This window comes from Hyla sarda, chromosome 8 (assembly GCF_029499605.1).
Source record: "Hyla sarda isolate aHylSar1 chromosome 8, aHylSar1.hap1, whole genome shotgun sequence".
NCBI lineage: Eukaryota > Metazoa > Chordata > Amphibia > Anura > Hylidae > Hyla > Hyla sarda.
In genome coordinates, this window is record NC_079196.1 from 27,758,007 (window position 1) to 27,774,936 (window position 16,930).

The 16,930-nt window shown below is 43.7% G+C and overlaps 1 protein-coding gene across 2 annotated transcripts in view; it reads left to right on the forward strand.

Moving 5' to 3' along the window:
* Positions 1-738: 738 nt before the first annotated feature.
* Positions 739-16,930, forward strand: part of ARHGAP15 (Rho GTPase activating protein 15) — a 788,583-nt gene continuing 772,391 nt past the window's right edge. For both annotated transcript variants that reach the window (XR_008847054.1, XM_056534907.1), the window contains exons 1-2: positions 739-855; positions 10,588-10,791. Coding sequence is in view for 1 of the 2 variants with exons in the window: in XM_056534907.1 (XP_056390882.1) it covers positions 10,654-10,791 (138 nt within the window). In the remaining variant the exon portion in view is untranslated. The remainder of the gene's footprint in view (positions 856-10,587; positions 10,792-16,930) is intronic.

The following is a 16,930-nucleotide window of genomic DNA, read 5'->3' on the forward strand; positions in this document are numbered from 1 at the left end:
TGACTCCAGAAAGTTAAACAGATCTGTAAACTACTTCTATTAAAAAATCTTAATCCTTTCAATAATTATTAGCTGCTGAAGTTGAGCTGTTGTTTTCTGTCTAGCAACAGTGCTCTCTGCTGACATCTCTGCTCGTCTCGGAAACTGCTCAGAATAGAAGAGGTTTGCTATTGGGATTTGCTTCTAAACTGGGCGGTTCCCGAGACACGTGTCATCAGAGAGCACTTAGACAGAAAAGAACAACTCAACTTCAGCAGCTCATAAGTACTGAAAGGATTAAGATTTATATTTATATAATAGAAGTAATTTACAAATCAGTTTAACTTTCTGGAGCCAGATATATATATATATATATATATATATATATATATATATATATATATATATATATATATATAAAGTTTTTCCTGGATAACCCCTTTAAGGCTAAACCACGCCCTGGCGTCATGACAAGAAGGGGTTAATAACATCTGCCCCCAGGGTTACAACATCTGCCCTACATTGCACCCCCTCACGCCACAAATATCTCCCATTAACACGCAGACCACAGGACGGCACTATTTGCGACATAAGCACAATGTGTAACATGTCAGCGGACCCTCATAAAACATCTTCATCTTCCAAAAACTGATAAAGTGGAAGTGAAATACGTAAAAAGCCCAGAGCGAGCAGGAAGTGGTTGTGTCTGCATGTCGCCCTGTTACAGCAGAGCATTCGTTACATCTGTTAGAGATTCCTCGCGATTGTTGTGCACACGTGATGATAGTGATTTCCTCTGTCACTACAGAACGGCTCACTGTTAACTCAGGACAATACGTTATAGTGGCAAAAAAAAAAGGCGGCCGGATCTTTGGGGTAAGTGAATACTTGTATAGTGGATTGCAAGTTGTATGTGTGGTCCAGTATATGGAACATTCTACCACCTTCTATAAAGTGTAATATATTGCTCATATAATGGAGCAGAGTTTGTCGGTTCAGCAGAAGTGAGCTATTCATTCAGTGCAACCCCTGCTGTCATGCTGAATGACAGTATGAGTCATTTTACATAGGAGTGCAGGAGATGGCGGATTGACTACTTCTACTTATGTTTGCTTCCCATATTGCTCATACATATATATATATATATATATATATATATATATATATATATATATATATATATATATATATATATATTGCACTGCATTTGTTAGTAGTCCGACTTCTATACCCCCATATAGTATTAGGCCCCGTCTGTGCCCTCATATAGTAGTTAGGTCCCCTCTGTGTCCCCAAATAGTAGTTCAGTCCCCTTTGTCCCTCTGTATAGTAGTTAGGTCCTCTCTGTGTCCCCATATAGTAATTATGCCCCCACTGTGTCCCGATATAGTGGTAAGTCCCCTCTGTGTTTCCCATATAGTAGTTCTTCCCCCTCTGTGCCCCCATATAGTAGTTAGGTCTCCTCTGTGCCCACATATATTAGTTGGGTCACCTCTGTGTCCCCATATATTAGTTAGTTCACCTCTGTACCCTCATATAGTAGTTTGGTCCCCTCTGCGCTTCTTTATAGTAGTTAGGTTCCCTCTGTGCCCCAATATAGTAGGTAGGTCCCCTCTGTTCCCCAGTATAGTAGTTGGGTCCCCTCAGTGACCCCATTTAGTAGTTAGGTCCCCTCAGTGACCCCATATAATAGTTAGGTTCCATCTGTGACTCCATATAGTAGTTAGGTCCCCTCTGTTCCCCAATATAGTAGTTAGGTCCCCTCTGTGCCCCAATATAGTAGTTTGGTCCCCTCTGTGCCCCAGTATAGTACTTAGGTCCCCTATGTGCCCCCATATAGTAGTTAGGTCCTTTTTGTTCCCCCATATAGTGGTTAGGTCCCCTCTGTGACCCCATATAGTAGGTAGGTCCCCTCTGTGCCCCAGTATAGTAGTTAGGTCCTCTTTGTGCCCCCATAAAGTAGTAAGTTCCCATATGTGCCCCCATATATTAGTTAGGTCCCCTATGTGTCCACATATATTAGTTAGGTCCCCTATGTGCCCCCATATATTAGTTAGGTCCCCTATGTGCCCCAATATAGTAGTTATGTCCTTTTTGTTCCCCCATATAGTGGTTAGGTCCCCTCTGTGACCCCATATAGTAGGTAGGTCCCCTCTGTGCCCCAGTATAGTAGTTAGGTCCTCTTTGCGCCCCCATAAAGTAGTAAGTTCCCCTATGTGCCCCCATATAGTAATTAATTCCCCTCTGTGACCCCTTATAGTATTCAGGTCCCCTCTTTGTCCAGTCTTGCTTGAATATATAAACATAGCACTATATTTGTCACTGCAATTTGAAGTGAGTTTTCTGAGCAGAGATACACTTGCAGTCCTATGTAAAACTATGTAACACTGCAAATATCACATACTAGTATAGCCTGAGTGGTTGTGTCAAACAACAAACTTGGCTCTGTCACTTTTGACAAGTCATGCTATGAACTAGCAAATATTGTGCAATGTTCCATATGTATATATTTCCTGGATGAGCAATGTGGCATTTTATTGCTTCATTTGCTCTTTAATTCTGCTCTGCTGATCTGGATTTTTAACCACTGGTCCTTAGGGTCATTAATGTACTTTATATATAATAGAATAGTTAGATAGTACTGTAGATTAGCATATAGTACAAGGGTCTGACACCTGCCTCTTGTGTCTTGATGCTGTGTAGGGCCCTTCATACCACTAGTCTGGAGCTCAAATGTTAAAGATGTATTCCTATCTTCAAAGGTACATTGGGAGAAGGAAAAGATGAGAGGAAGTAGGATCCAGATGAAGACAATTTATTATATGATGCATAAAATAGAATTAAAATTAAGTGAACCTCCTGTCGCCTTACATCAGGCGGAGGGGTTAAAATGGTAACTACACAATAGTAGTGAGTAAAATGAAAAATATATAATAATATAAAATATATGTAAAAACAGTCTGGAATGGGTATACCAACTGAGAAGAAAACGGTTGTATGGTATAAAATAGAATAAAATACGTTGCGCTAGATGTTATGATAGTTCGTTGGTGACAAGCCTGATGCAAGGGCCCTGCTAAGGCGACAGGAGGTTCACTTAATTTTAATTCTATTTTATGCATCATATAATAAATTGTCTTTATCTGGATCTTACTTCCTCAAATCTTTTCCTTCTTCCAATGTACCCTTGAGGACTGGTTTACTTTATTTCCATTACCTCCATACACCGTTAACCTCAGGTACATCCTTTTTGCAATTCTAAGTGAGCTACACATTCCTTTTTTTCTATTATGTATTCCTATCATGTAATTTTAATTTCCCCTCTGGCTTGTTGGTGGTCGCGGTAGGTGGTTGGGAAGGCAAAATATATTATATATATATATATATATATATATATATATATATATATATAGTGACAAACCGTCTCAGGGATTAGCTCTCGGATCGTCCTGGTCACTTGCCACGAGACACGTTCCTCACAATAACACCACAGACCACAGTTCCACATACAAGTCTGGCTCCTCGCCAGATTTATTTCCATAGGTTGCAGGTAAAACAAAACATAAACAGGAACAAAATAAAGTCCTAGACCATCTGATCACTGACTACACATATCAGCATGCCCTGACTACTAGCTTGTGAGCTACCCTCAGCCAGTTAAACATGTGACTCCTGCAACCTGTTACTCACAGTTCACACCACTTCTTGGACCACTCACAGATTCCAGCTGTGTGCTTCCTCAACAGGGTCCGAGTGCCTCCCCCTACAGCAACATGCTGTTTCCCAGGGAGAGTACAGATCAGACTGAGTCTCCATCTTATATACACCTCCCTTCCCTGCTGCCTCATTACTTAAGAAGCAGGTGAGATTCTTCAGGGTGAGTAAGGAAATACACCCTTTCCTTGCCACCTTGTCACAATATATATATATATATATATATATATATATATATATATATATATATATATCATATATATTTATATGTTACTTCTGTCCCCAGCCTGCCTAATACAACAATAAAAGATTTGACTCACTTTCCTTTGCACCTCGTAGCCTCTGGGATCAGAGTGCTCTGCCTGTGGCCGATGACACTACTTTCCCAGAAGCAGAATGTAGCTTCTGCAGCTGGTGGAACTGACAGTGCCGGTCCGCCAATGACTGTCTGAGGCAGGATAGTACTGCAGCCAGTGATTGGACGAGTGACACTGCAGCTTCCCAGCTGACACCGGGTAAGCAAAGTTCCCCAGATACCAGCTGACGACAGGGTGCCCTGATACCTGATATAAGGTAGCAAGGAAAGTGAGTAAAAGCTTTATTATTTGATTAGGCAGTCTGGGCACAGAAGTAAAATAAAAAAAAATTACCAGACAAACCCTTTACCATGTCCACTATTAAGCTAGGGCTCCAACGGTGCCACAGAGTTGTTCGTAATTCAGGGTCGGAAAGACTTATCCCCTATATCCTATATGTTTTTAATTACTGGAATGCCCCTTTAAAGGGGTACTCTGCCCCTAGACATTTTATCCCCTATCCAAAGGATAAGATGTCTGATCATGGGGGTCCTGTCGCTGAAGACCCCCGCGATCTCCCTGCTGCACCCGGCATTCGTTTAGAGCGTCGGGTGCAGTGCCAGAGGCTCGTGACATTACGACCACGCCCCCTCAATGCAAGTCTATGGGAGGGGCGTGATGGCCATCACGCCCCCTCCCGTAGACTTGCATTGAGGGGGCGTGGCCGTGACATAGCAAGCAGGCGAGACCGTGACATCACGAGCCTTCGGCCCGCATCGCCAGTCACTCGGCTCGCCAGTCACTCCTCGAAGTTCGCTCCGTGCATCGGATATCTGGGGTGCTGCAGAAGATCACAGGGGTCCCCAACAGTGAGACTCCCGCGATTAGACATCTTATCCTCTATCCTTTGGATAGGGGATAAGATGTCTAAGGGCAGAGTACCCCTTTAAGGCTAAGGCTAAATGGCCATGATGGTTAAAAAAACAGTTGGCGCTGCCAAAATTCACAGTGTCACATGCCTACTTTGCTACTAATAAAAGTGTGAATGAAGTCATAAGTCCAGAAATTAATCCTAGATGACTGTTGGGTCATGGTGGCAGCACTGCGATTATTGGCTATGTAACCTGTGTCACAGCTAAAGTCACAGTGTACCCCAGGGTGGCCTCTCCTGACCGGTGTGTCTTATAACATACATATATTTCCCCCAAAAATAACATTATTGTAACGGATGTCAGTAAACCCTTTATTTTATGCTGTTCCTCTGTTATTTTTAGTAGACTAAATAGTAGGGATCGACCGATTATTGGTTTGGACGATATTATTGGCCGATATTCCCGATTTTGGACGTTATCGATATCAGAAATTACCTTGGCGATATGCCGATAATGCACACCCCCAATGGGTGTTTTGGCGGTCTCTGCCCCCGCAAAAGCCGCTGCAGTTCATTGATTTAAAGCACCCGCTTTACATCATTGATCTGCAGCGGCTTCTGCGGGTCTGGGGGGGGGGGGAGAAGAGAAATAGCCGATAACTTATACCGGAATATCGGTATAAGATATTGGCCTCAAAGTTCACAGATTATCGATATCGGCCCTAAAAAATGAATATATGTTGATCCCTACTAGATAGCCAACCGGTTGTGGGGCCCTGTTGCAGATTTTCTATAGGGGCCCAGAAGCTACAAGTTACGCCTCTGGGTCATCTTTAACCCCTTAAGGACACATGACGTTCTCATACGTCTCCATTTCCGAGTCCTTAAGGACACATGACGTATGAGAACGTCATGTGTTTTACCGCCCCCCCGCAACCATCTGGAGCGGAGCCGGTCCCCGATGCCTGCTGAAAACGTTCAGCAGGCATCGGGGCATATCGCCCAAGGGGGTCATTATGACCCCCCATGTCGGCGATGGCCGCAGATCGCTGGACAATTCAGTCCAGCGATCTGCGGCGGATTCCGGGTCAATCGGGTCTCCAGTGACCCGGTGACCCGGAATTATTTTCCAGAGCCAGCAGGGGTGAGGTGGCACTGGTGCCACCTCACGATCGCCCTGATTCGTCGGCCGGATTACCGGCCGACCAATCAGGGCGCCTGCTGCGGGTGTCACTCCCGCAACCCGCTCCGCCCCTCTTCCGGAGGACATGAGCGGGTGCGGGACGTGCACCCCGGGTGCTGGGGACCCTGATCCCGGCACCCCTGTTGGGATCGGGGCCCCAGGAGCAGCGGCGGCGGCGGAGACGACGAGGGACTGACCTGTGCTGGGCGAGGATCGTTGGAGATGAGTGACAGCCTCCTGCTGTTGCTTAGCAACAGCTCCCAGCATGCAAAAAGGGCATTCTGGGAGCTGTAGTTATGCAACAGCAGGAGGCAGACCACCACAACTCCCAGCATGCCCTTATGGGCATGCTGGGACTTGTAGTTTTGCAACAGCTGGAGGCACATTCTTTCTATGGAAAAGTGTACCTTCAGCTGTTGTGTAACTACAACTCCCAGCTTGCACAATCAGCTAAAGTGCATGCTGGGAGTTGTAGTGGTGCATCTGGTGGTTGCATAACTACAACTCCCAGCATGCCCGTTGGCTGTCGGTGACTGCTGAGAGTTGTAGTTTTGCAACAGCTGAAGGCACACTGAGTTAAGTAGCAAACCAGTGTGTCTCCAGCTGTTGCATAACTACAATCCCCAGCATCCCCAGCCAAAGTAGTATGCCTCCAGCTGTTGCATAACTACAAGACCCAGCATGCCCTTCCGCTGTCCGTACATGCTGGGGGTTGTAGCTTTTGCAACAGCTGAAGGCACACTGGTTGCAAAACACTGAGTTTGTTACCAAACTCGGTGTTTCACAACCAGTGTGCCTCCAGCTGTTGCAAAACTACAACTCCCAGCATGCACTGATAGACCGTACATGCTGGGAGTTGTAGTTTTGCAACAGCTGGATGTTCCCCCCCCAATGTGAAAGTACAGGGTACACTCACATGGGCGGAGGATTACAGTAAGTATCCGGCTGCAAGTTTGAGGTGCGGCAAAATTTCTGCCGCAGCTCAAACTGCCAGCGAGAAACTACTGTGAACCCCCCGCCCGTGTGACTGTACCCTAAAAACACTACACTACACTAACACACAATAAAATAAAAAGTTAAAAACACTACATATACACATACCCCTACACAGCCCCCCTCCCCTCCCCAATAAAAATGAAAAACGTCTGGTACGCCACTGTTTCCAAAACGGAGCCTCCAGCGGTTGCAAAACTACAACTCCCAGCATGCACTGATAGACCGTACATGCTGGGAGTTGTAGTTTTGCAACAGCTGGATTCCCCCCCCCCCCCCCAATGTGAACGTACAGGGTACACTCACATGGGCGGAGGATTACAGTAAGTATCCGGCTGCAAGTTTGAGCTGCGTCAAATTTTCTGCCGTAGCTCAAACTACCAGCGAGAAGCTACTGTGAACCCCCGCCCGTGCGACTGTACCCTAAAAACACTACACTACACTAACACAAAATAAAATAAAAAGTAAAAAACACTACATATACACATACCCCTATACAACCCCCCTCCCCAATAAAAATGAAAAACGTCTGGTACGCCACTGTTTCCAAAACGGAGCCTCCAGCTGTTGCAAAACAACTACTCCCAGTATTGCCAGATAGCCGTTGACTGTCCAGGCATGCTGGGAGTTTTACAACAGCTGGAGGCACCCTGTTTGGGAATCACTGGCGTAGAATACCCCTATGTCCACCCCTATGCAAGTCCCTAATTTAGGCCTCAAATGCGCATGGCGCTCTCACTTTGGAGCCCTGTCATATTTCAAGGCAACAGTTTAGGGCCACATATGGGGTATCGCCGTACTCGGGAGAAAGGAGAAATTGGGCTTCAAATTTTGGGGGGTATTTTCTGCTATTACCCTTTTAAAAAATGTAAAATTTTTGGGAAAACAAGCATTTTAGGTAAAAAAAAATATATTTTTTTTACATATGCAAAAGTCGTGAAACACCTGTAGGGTATTAAGGTTCAAATTACCCCTTGTTACGTTCCCCGAGGGGTCTAGTTTCCAAAATGGTATGCCATGTGTTTTTTTTTGCTGTCCTGGCACCATAGGGGCTTCCTAAATGCGGCATGCCCCCAGAGCAAAATTCGCTTTCAAAAAGCCAAATGTGACTCCTTCTCTTCTGAGACCTGTAGTGCGCCAGCAGAGCACTTTTCACACCCATATGGGGTGTTTTCTGAATCGGGAGAAATTGGGCTTCAAATTTTGGGGGGTATTTTCTGCTATTACCCTTTTTAAAATTGTAAAAATTTTGGGAAACCAAGCATTTTAGGTAAAAAAAAATATATATTTTTTTACATATGCAAAAGTCGTGAAACACCTGTAGGGTATTAAGGTTCACATTACCCCTTGTTACGTTCCCCGAGGGGTCTAGTTTCCAAAATGGTATGCCATGTGTTTTTTTTTTTTGCTGTTCTGGCACCATAGGGGCTTCCTAAATGCGGCATGCCCCCAGAGCAAAATTTGCTTTCAAAAAGCCAAATGTTACTCCTTCTCTTCTGAGACCTGTAATGCGCCAGCAAAGCACTTTTCACCCCCATATGGGGTGTTTTCTGAATCGGGAGAAATTGGGCTTCAAATTTTGGGGGGTATTTTCCGCTATTACCCTTTTTAAAAATGTAAACATTTTGGGAAAACAAGCATTTTAGGTAAAAAAAAATTTTTTTTTTACATATGCAAAAGTCGTGAAACACCTGTAGGGCTGTAAGGTTCAGGTTACCCCTTGTTACGTTCCCCGAGGGGTCTAGTTTCCAAAATGGTATGCCATGTGTTTTTTTTTTTGCTGTTCTGGCACCATAGGGGCTTCCTAAATGCGGCATGCCCCCAGAGCAAAATTTGCTTTCAAAAAGCCAAATGTGACTCCTTCTCTTCTGAGACCTGTAGTGCACCAGCAGAGCACTTTTCACCCCCATGCGAGGTGTTTTCTGTATCGGGAGAAATTGGGCTTCAAATTTTGGGGGGTATTTTCTGCTATTACCCTTTTTAAAAATGTAAAATTTTTGGGAAACCAAGCATTTTAGGTAAAAAAAATATATATTTTTTTTACATATGCAAAAGTCGTGAATCACCTGTAGGGTATTAAGGTTCACTTTACCCCTTGTTACGTTCCCTGTGGGGTCTAGTTTCCAAAATGGTATGCCATGTGTTTTTTTTTTTTTGCTGTCCTGGCACCATAGGGGCTTCCTAAATGCGGCATGCCCCCCAAAAACCATTTGTCGCTCCTTCCCTTCTGAGCCCTCTACTGCGCCCGCCGAACAATTAACATAGACATATGAGGTATGTGCTTACTCGAGAGAAATTGGGTTTCAAATACAAGTAAAAATTTTCTCCTTTTTATCCCTTGCAAAAATTCAAAAATTGGGTCTACAAGAACATGCGAGTGTAAAAAATGAAGATTTTGAATTTTCTCCTTCACTTTGCTACTATTCCTGTGAAACACCTAAAGGGTTAATACACTTACTGAATGTTTTTTTGAATACTTTAGGGGGTGTATTTTTTATAATGGGGTCTTTTATGGGGTATTTCTAATATGAAGACCCTTCAAATCCACTTCAAAACTGAACTGGTCCCTGAAAAATTGTGAGTTTGAAAATTTTGTGAAAAATTTCAAAATTGCTGCTGAACTTTGAAGCCCTATGGTGTCTTCCAAAAGTAAAAACTCATAAATTATGATGCAAACATAAAGTAGACATATTGTATATGTGAACCCAAAAAAAAATATTTTGAATATCCATTTTCCTTACAAGCAGAGAGCTTCAAAGTTAGAAAAATGCAAAATTTTCATTTTTTTCATCAAATTTTGGGATTTTTCACCAAGAAAGGATGCAAGTTACCATAAAATTTTACCACTAAGTTAAAGTAGAATATGTCACGAAAAAACAAACTCGGAATCAGAATGATAACTAAAAGCATTCCAGAGTTATTAATGTTTAAAGTGACAGTGGTCAGAATTGCAAAAAACGCTCCGGTCCTTAAGGTATAAAATGGCCTGGTCCTTAAGGGGTTAAGCATTTTGCTATGACTGTATGAGTTCCTACTATGTTACAATTCTGCTGTGATTTTACCCCAACATGTGAGCAACCAAATTTTAAAAAGGGTATTAGAATCTAAAGCATTTTTTACCTATCCATTATAAGTGATACATTTTAGATAGGTGGGGTATGGCTGCTGAGACCCCTACTGATCACCAAAATGGGGGACCCTAGTTCCCCATTTATCTCAGCTGCAAGAAAATACCTAAGCGCTGTGCTTGGCTGTCTTTGTCAAAGTCATAGACAAGCGTTTCCCAACCAAGGTGCCTCCAGCTGTTTCAAAACTACAACTCTCAGCATGCCCGGACAGCCTTTGGCTGTCCGGGCATGCTGAGAGTTGTAGTTTTGCAATAGCTGGAGGCACACTGGTTGGGGAACACTGCCATAGACATGTGGTGTTCTGAACCCCTGTTTCAGTCTCTGCAGGTCGTACACCTGGATTACATAATTTATTAGGATTTGCCTCCTGTGTTCCTTCACACGTGATTCAGACATTTATCATTTTAACATTTCTTTGTACAGCGTTCATACACTACTTGGATATTTTAGCAAAGGCTGAAAGACATCATCCTGGAGCCTCCGAGTCCTATGGGCCCCCCAGTCCAGGTCCTGGACCAGTGGGAAGTATATGAAGACATTTCTGGAAGAAAATTTTATGTGAATATCATTAGTAAGGAAAGATCTTGGAAGCCCCCAAGGTCAATCCCACCGAAGACTGACACCAAGGTACTTGGATAATAATGGGTTTTTCTGGAAGGAATAGTAAAGGGTACTCCGGCGCTAAGACATCTTATCCCCAGCGGCGGGACCCCCGTGATCTTCTACGCCGCACCTTGTTAGAATCAGCCCCCGGAGCATGCTCGCTCCGGGTCTGATTACTGGCGATCACTGGGACGGAGCATAGTGACGTCACGGCTCCGCCCCCGTGTGCCGTCATGCTCCGCCCCCTCAATGCAAGCCTATGGAGGGGGCTGATTCTAACAAGGTGCGGCGTGGAAGATCACGGTGGTCCCCAGCGGCGGGACCCACAAGATCAGGCATCTTATCCCCTATCCTTTGGATAGGGGATAAGATGTCTTAGCGCCGGAGTACCCCTTTAAAGGGGAACTCCGGTACTAGATATCTTATGCCTTATTCTAAAGCTGTTGTCAACACGCCCCTTTATGTATCTCCAGCTTTCCCATAGACATAAATGGAGGGGGTGGGTCAACCGCGGCCACTTCGTAGCTAAGCACAGCCATGGATGTTCAGGACACCAGGGCCAGAGATTGTTGGGGGGGGGGGGGTCTAAGCATCTTATCACTATAAATATGTATGTAAGCTTATAGAATGCGATCATTTCCCTTTAGACTAGGCTCACACTGCGGAATTTCCGTCCGGAAAAATTCTTGCCAGAGATTTCGAGTGTGGCTTACGCTGACTGAATCTTTCGGTGCCAGGACTATGCGGACATTGACGTTTTAATAGATGGCAATGTCTGCCGCTTGGATTCCATCTAAAGAATGACCAAGAGTATTCTTCTGGCGGCATAATTTTTGCAGCAGAATAATGTGGACTGTGCAGTGGAATCCCATTGGGGGAGATTTATCAAAACCTGTGCAGAGGAAGAGTGGTGCAGTTGCCCATAGCAACCAATCAGATTGCTTCTTTCATTTTCCACAGGCCTCTTTAGAGGCCTGTGGAAAATGAAAGAAGCGATCTGATTGGTTGCTATGGGCAACTGCACCACTCTTCCTCTGCACAGGTTTTGATAAATCTCCCCTCATTGAGATCCTGCTGGATCAGAATTTTCAAGCGGAATTCGGGTCAGAAGTTCCATAGTCTGAACCCAGCCTTAGTCTCCATCATTCAATGTTGAAATCTTAAAATGTAGTTGGATACTAAATGAACGTTGATCTCCACCTTAGACAATCCATTCGTGTTAGAAGGACCTTCCTACAATAAGTCAATCATGGGCTGTCCCTTTGCTGAGCAAGCATAACATTTTCCTGTAGCGCCACCACAAGAGAAAAAAATTATAACACAATTCTTTTTTAAATTAATTCCTTTCCATCCAGTTTATGGGTATGCCAGGTTCTCCATAGCAGTAAACAGCCCTTGTAGCCATTCCTAACTGTGGCTTATAAATGAGATTCCTGAACAAAGGATCCCCCCCCCCCATCTTTTAAAGTGAATTTAATATTAGGTTGTTTAAAAAAAAAAAAAAAAAATGTTCTCCTTAAATCAGGCAATCCTTTTAACCCCTTGGTGACATCTGCTGTAATACACAATCAGTTGTAAATGTACAGCATTATGATGGCGCAGGTTCAGCTTCCGGTTCATTACAGCTGACAATCTGCTGCAATGGACTGAACTGGAGATAACTCAGATCCCAGCCTTTAAACCTTTCATATTCTGCAGTCAGTAGCCACTGTGCCTGGAAGGTGTCGGAGGTGTAAGTTTGCAAAAACTGAAGGCAAATTGGTTGGAAATCACTGGGTTAGAGGGAGGGGATAAGGATGTCTTTTTCTCACCCATGTCTCGGATTATACATTATACACAAATACAATTATAATGCACATGTATGATTCCACAATCAAGCCTTGGGCCTGACAGTCACCAATCGCTGATCGGCAGGATCCTGATACCCCCGCTGATCAGCGATTGGTGACCTATCCCGATGATAAGCTATCAATTAGCTGGAAAACCTCTTTAACCCCTTAAGGACCAATGCAAATAAACCTGTACGCCCCTGAAAGACCAGGCCTGTTTTTTCAAATCGGGGATGTCTGTCTTTATTAGAAAATAACTCTGGTAACGTTTTGCCAATCACGATAATTCTGACATTGTTTTTTTGTCACAAGTCGTCCTTCATGTACATAGTAAAAGTAAGACGATATCATTTGTAGTTTTTTTTTACAATGCAAAAAATCATGAAATTTTTACAAAAAATTACGATTTTTTGCTATTTTAACACTAATTGGTTGCATATATTTATACATACTGACCAAATAGTTTATGAAACTTATACTTTCAGATGTCTACTTTATTTTGACGTCATTTTTTAGTTTTTAATTAACATTTTAAATTAGTTAGAACCCTAACAATTTAACTTGAAATTTTGAAAATTTAGAAAATTTGAAAAGTACATCTTTTTTTATGTGCTATGCAAGGTTTGCAGAAATTTAAAGGTAGTAGAACATAGGAACACCCCCCCCCCCAAATAACCCCATTTTAAAAACTAGACCCCTAAAGGTATTCGCTAGGGGGTACAGTGAGTATTTTAACACCATAGTTTTTTGGCAAGAATTATTACAAAGTCAGTGTTAAAAATTCGAAAATTATAATTTTTCACAAATGCATCATTTGGGGGGCATATTTTTTGTACATCACTTCTGATATCGAAAGAAATGCACCCTATATTTTATTTAGCTGCTTGTCCCATGTTCGGAAATACCCCCGCTTTGGCCATATATGGTTCCTTGGCCGTGTGGTAGGACTCAGAAGGAGAGGAGCGCCATTTGGCTTTCAGGGCAGAACAGTACCCCCACCCCCACAAGTGACCCCATTTATATACCGCACCCCTACAAGTTATTGGCTGGTCGGCTGGCAGTATAACGCGTCTGTCTGTGACAGTTAAGGCTCCTGATGGATATATCCACCATGTTGTGGGAATAAGCACCCGCTCATGGCGAATATATCCATTACTGCTGCGGCTGGGTAGCTCAGTGTGTCCGCTCATGACTGCTGGCGGAAAATCCGCCGCTATGAGTGGACGCACAAAGCTACCCAGCCGCAGCAGCGAGCTGGTTACCGTGACTGCTGCATAATGTGTAGGATCACGTGGCGGACATCCGCAGCATATTACATGCTGCGGATGTCCGCCAATGGGATCCTACACATTATGCTTTTTTTTTTTATTAGATTCATTTAATAAATGTATTTTTAATATATATATTTTTTTTACACTTTTATTACATTTTTATTTATTTTTACACTTTTATTTTATTTATTTATTTATTTTTACACTTTTTAATGCTTTGGAATACTTAGTATTCCAAAGCATTGCAGTTATATGCTGCCTGCCAGTTTTCACTAGCAGGCAGCATATTTCACTAGCAGGCAATACCCAGGGCAGACCTGGGGGTCTTTGTAGGACCCCCGGCTGCCCAGGTATGCAGCAGCACCCCGCGATGCTCCGGGGTGCTGCAGGAGAGACAGAGGGAGCCCCCTCCCTCTGTCAGAACTCCTTACAGCGCCCGGTCACTTCTGACCGCGGCTGTAGGGGTTAAACTGTCGGGAGTGAAGTGAACTTCACTCCCGGCAGTGAGGCCACACACAGCACCCCGCGATCGCGCTGCGGGGTGCTGCAGAGGAGACAGAGGGAGCCCCCTCCCTCTGTCAGAACTCCTTACAGCGCGCGGTCACTTCTGACCGCGGCTGTAAGGGTTAAACTGCCGGGAGTGAAGTGAACTTTACTCCCGGCAGTGCGGCAGGCCCCGGCCAGCCGCGTATTACACGCAGCACCCCGCGATCGCGATGCGGGGTGCTGCAGGAGTGACAGAGGGAGCTCCCTCCCTCTGTCATAACACTTACAGCCCGCGGTCACTTCCGACCGCGGCTGTAAGGGTTAAAACTGCCGGGACCGAAGTTTACTTCGGTCCTGGCAGTGCAGCAGGGTCCCGGCTGTGTGTTACAGCCGAGTCCCTGCCGCGATCTCGTGGGTGCACTGAGCAGCACCCACGAGAAGAATGGACGAGTATAGACGTCCAGGTGCGGGAACGCCCGCCAACCTGGACGTCTATACTCGTCCATGGTCGTTATCGGGTTAAGCGTCTATATCACATATATTATTCTGCACAGATTTGATGCTGCAGATTTTAATGTAAACTGAATGTCTGAGCACAGCTTGAAATCCTGCGCATCAACTCTGCGCAGAATACTGTACGTGCCCTAAAGGGGTTATATGAATGGAAAAACAGAACTGATATCTTCAAAAAACTGCATCACACCTGACCTCAGGTTGTGTTTGATATTGCAGCTCAGTTCCATTGAAGTGAATGGAGCTAGGTTGTAATACCGCCTGTGAACAGGAGTGGTGCTGTTTTGAAAATATGTGATCTCTGGTTTTCCATACCGGGATTACCCCTTTAACATAATTACATTTTTTTTTCAATACATTATGTGGGAGATTTATCACAAAACCTGTGCAGAGAAAAAGTTGACCAGTTGCCCATAGCAACCAATCAGAGTGCTTCTTTTGTAGAGGCCTTTTTAAAAATGAAAGAAGCAATCTGATTGGTTGCTATGGACAACTCAGCAACTTTTCCTCTACACTGGTTTTAATAAATCTCATATATATATATATATATATATATATATATATATATATATATATATATACAGTGATCCCTCGACTTACAATTGTCTCAACATACAATAGTTTCAACATACAATGGTCTTTTCTGGACTATTGTAACTTGAAACCAGACTCAACATAAAATGTACAGACAGTCCAGATCTGTGAAATGTGTCAATTGATGGAAGAACCGACCAATCAGAATGGACATTCACTAGTAAAACCCACGTATTACTGAAGTGTATGCACTGACTGGCTGTCTGGTAGTGCCCCCTACATTACAGGGAGGTATTACATGTTCTGTACTACTCCTTACCTGTGCCAGGGTTAGCTGCTCATTTGGACACCAGGTGAGGGCGGCTCCATGATACTCTTTTAGGACACTGTTTACTGTACAGGACCCTGAAGAAGCTCCTGTCCTCTACATAGACCAGCGTTTCCCAACCAGGGTGCATCCAGCTGTTGCAAAACTACAACTCCCAACATGCCCAAATAGCCAAAGGCTGTCCGCGCATGCTGGGAGTTGTAGTTTTGCAACAGCTGGAGGCACCCTGGTTGGGAATCACTGACATAGACAGTGATTACAGCTCCCAGCAGATCTTTCTTACTTTTATATGTAAGGATTTGCTTTATCTATATCAGTTTTCTACTTATTTTTCTTTAATCCTCACTTTTTTCCTATTTTTGGATGACATTTTGGTGGCTTCAGAACCAATTACCAGGTTTCCATAGAGTTATGGTCTCAACATACAATGGTTTCAACATGCAATGGTCGTCCGGGAACCTATTAACATTGTAACTTGAGGGACCAGTGTGTGTGTATATATATATATATATATATATATATATATATATATATATATATATATATAAACACTTGGAAGACAAGGAGAAAAAGACAAAAAAAAAAAAAGGCTGCATTGCATCCTGAAGCGCCCATGAGGCATTAAATCCCCTTAAACTATCAGTAAATTTACTAGCATTATGTAATAAAATCTATGGATGTCATCCACTAATAATACATCTACACGCTGCGCATATAATATTTACACAAAATAGTCGTCCCCCTTGTAGCCCAAGCTGGTGATCTGCCTGGCATCTGGGCTCGCTGACCCTCAGTGATACTTTTTGTACTCCACTCTGAACACTACAAGACAGAACGGCACTTATCATAAATAATTCAGGAAGGAAATTAACAAAGTTTACTCAAGCGTGTAAGGAAGTATGTTCAGCGAGGTATGCAGGGTTTTGTAATGCCACTGTTACGAGCAAAGATGGAGCCGTGTAAATGGGCCGGGCAGACCCAAAATCATTGGACTGTTTTATGTCAAACAGAAAAATGAGATATGGGGGCTGACTTATTTATATATACACAAGCTGAATACCCGGCGTTGCCCGGTTCAACAAAGGAGAAAGCTTTTGACTTCATATCCCGTCCTCATATATTGTTGTCATATCCCAACCCCATATCCCGTACTCATACCCCAACCTCCTATCCCGTCCTCCTATCTCGACCTCCTATCCCGT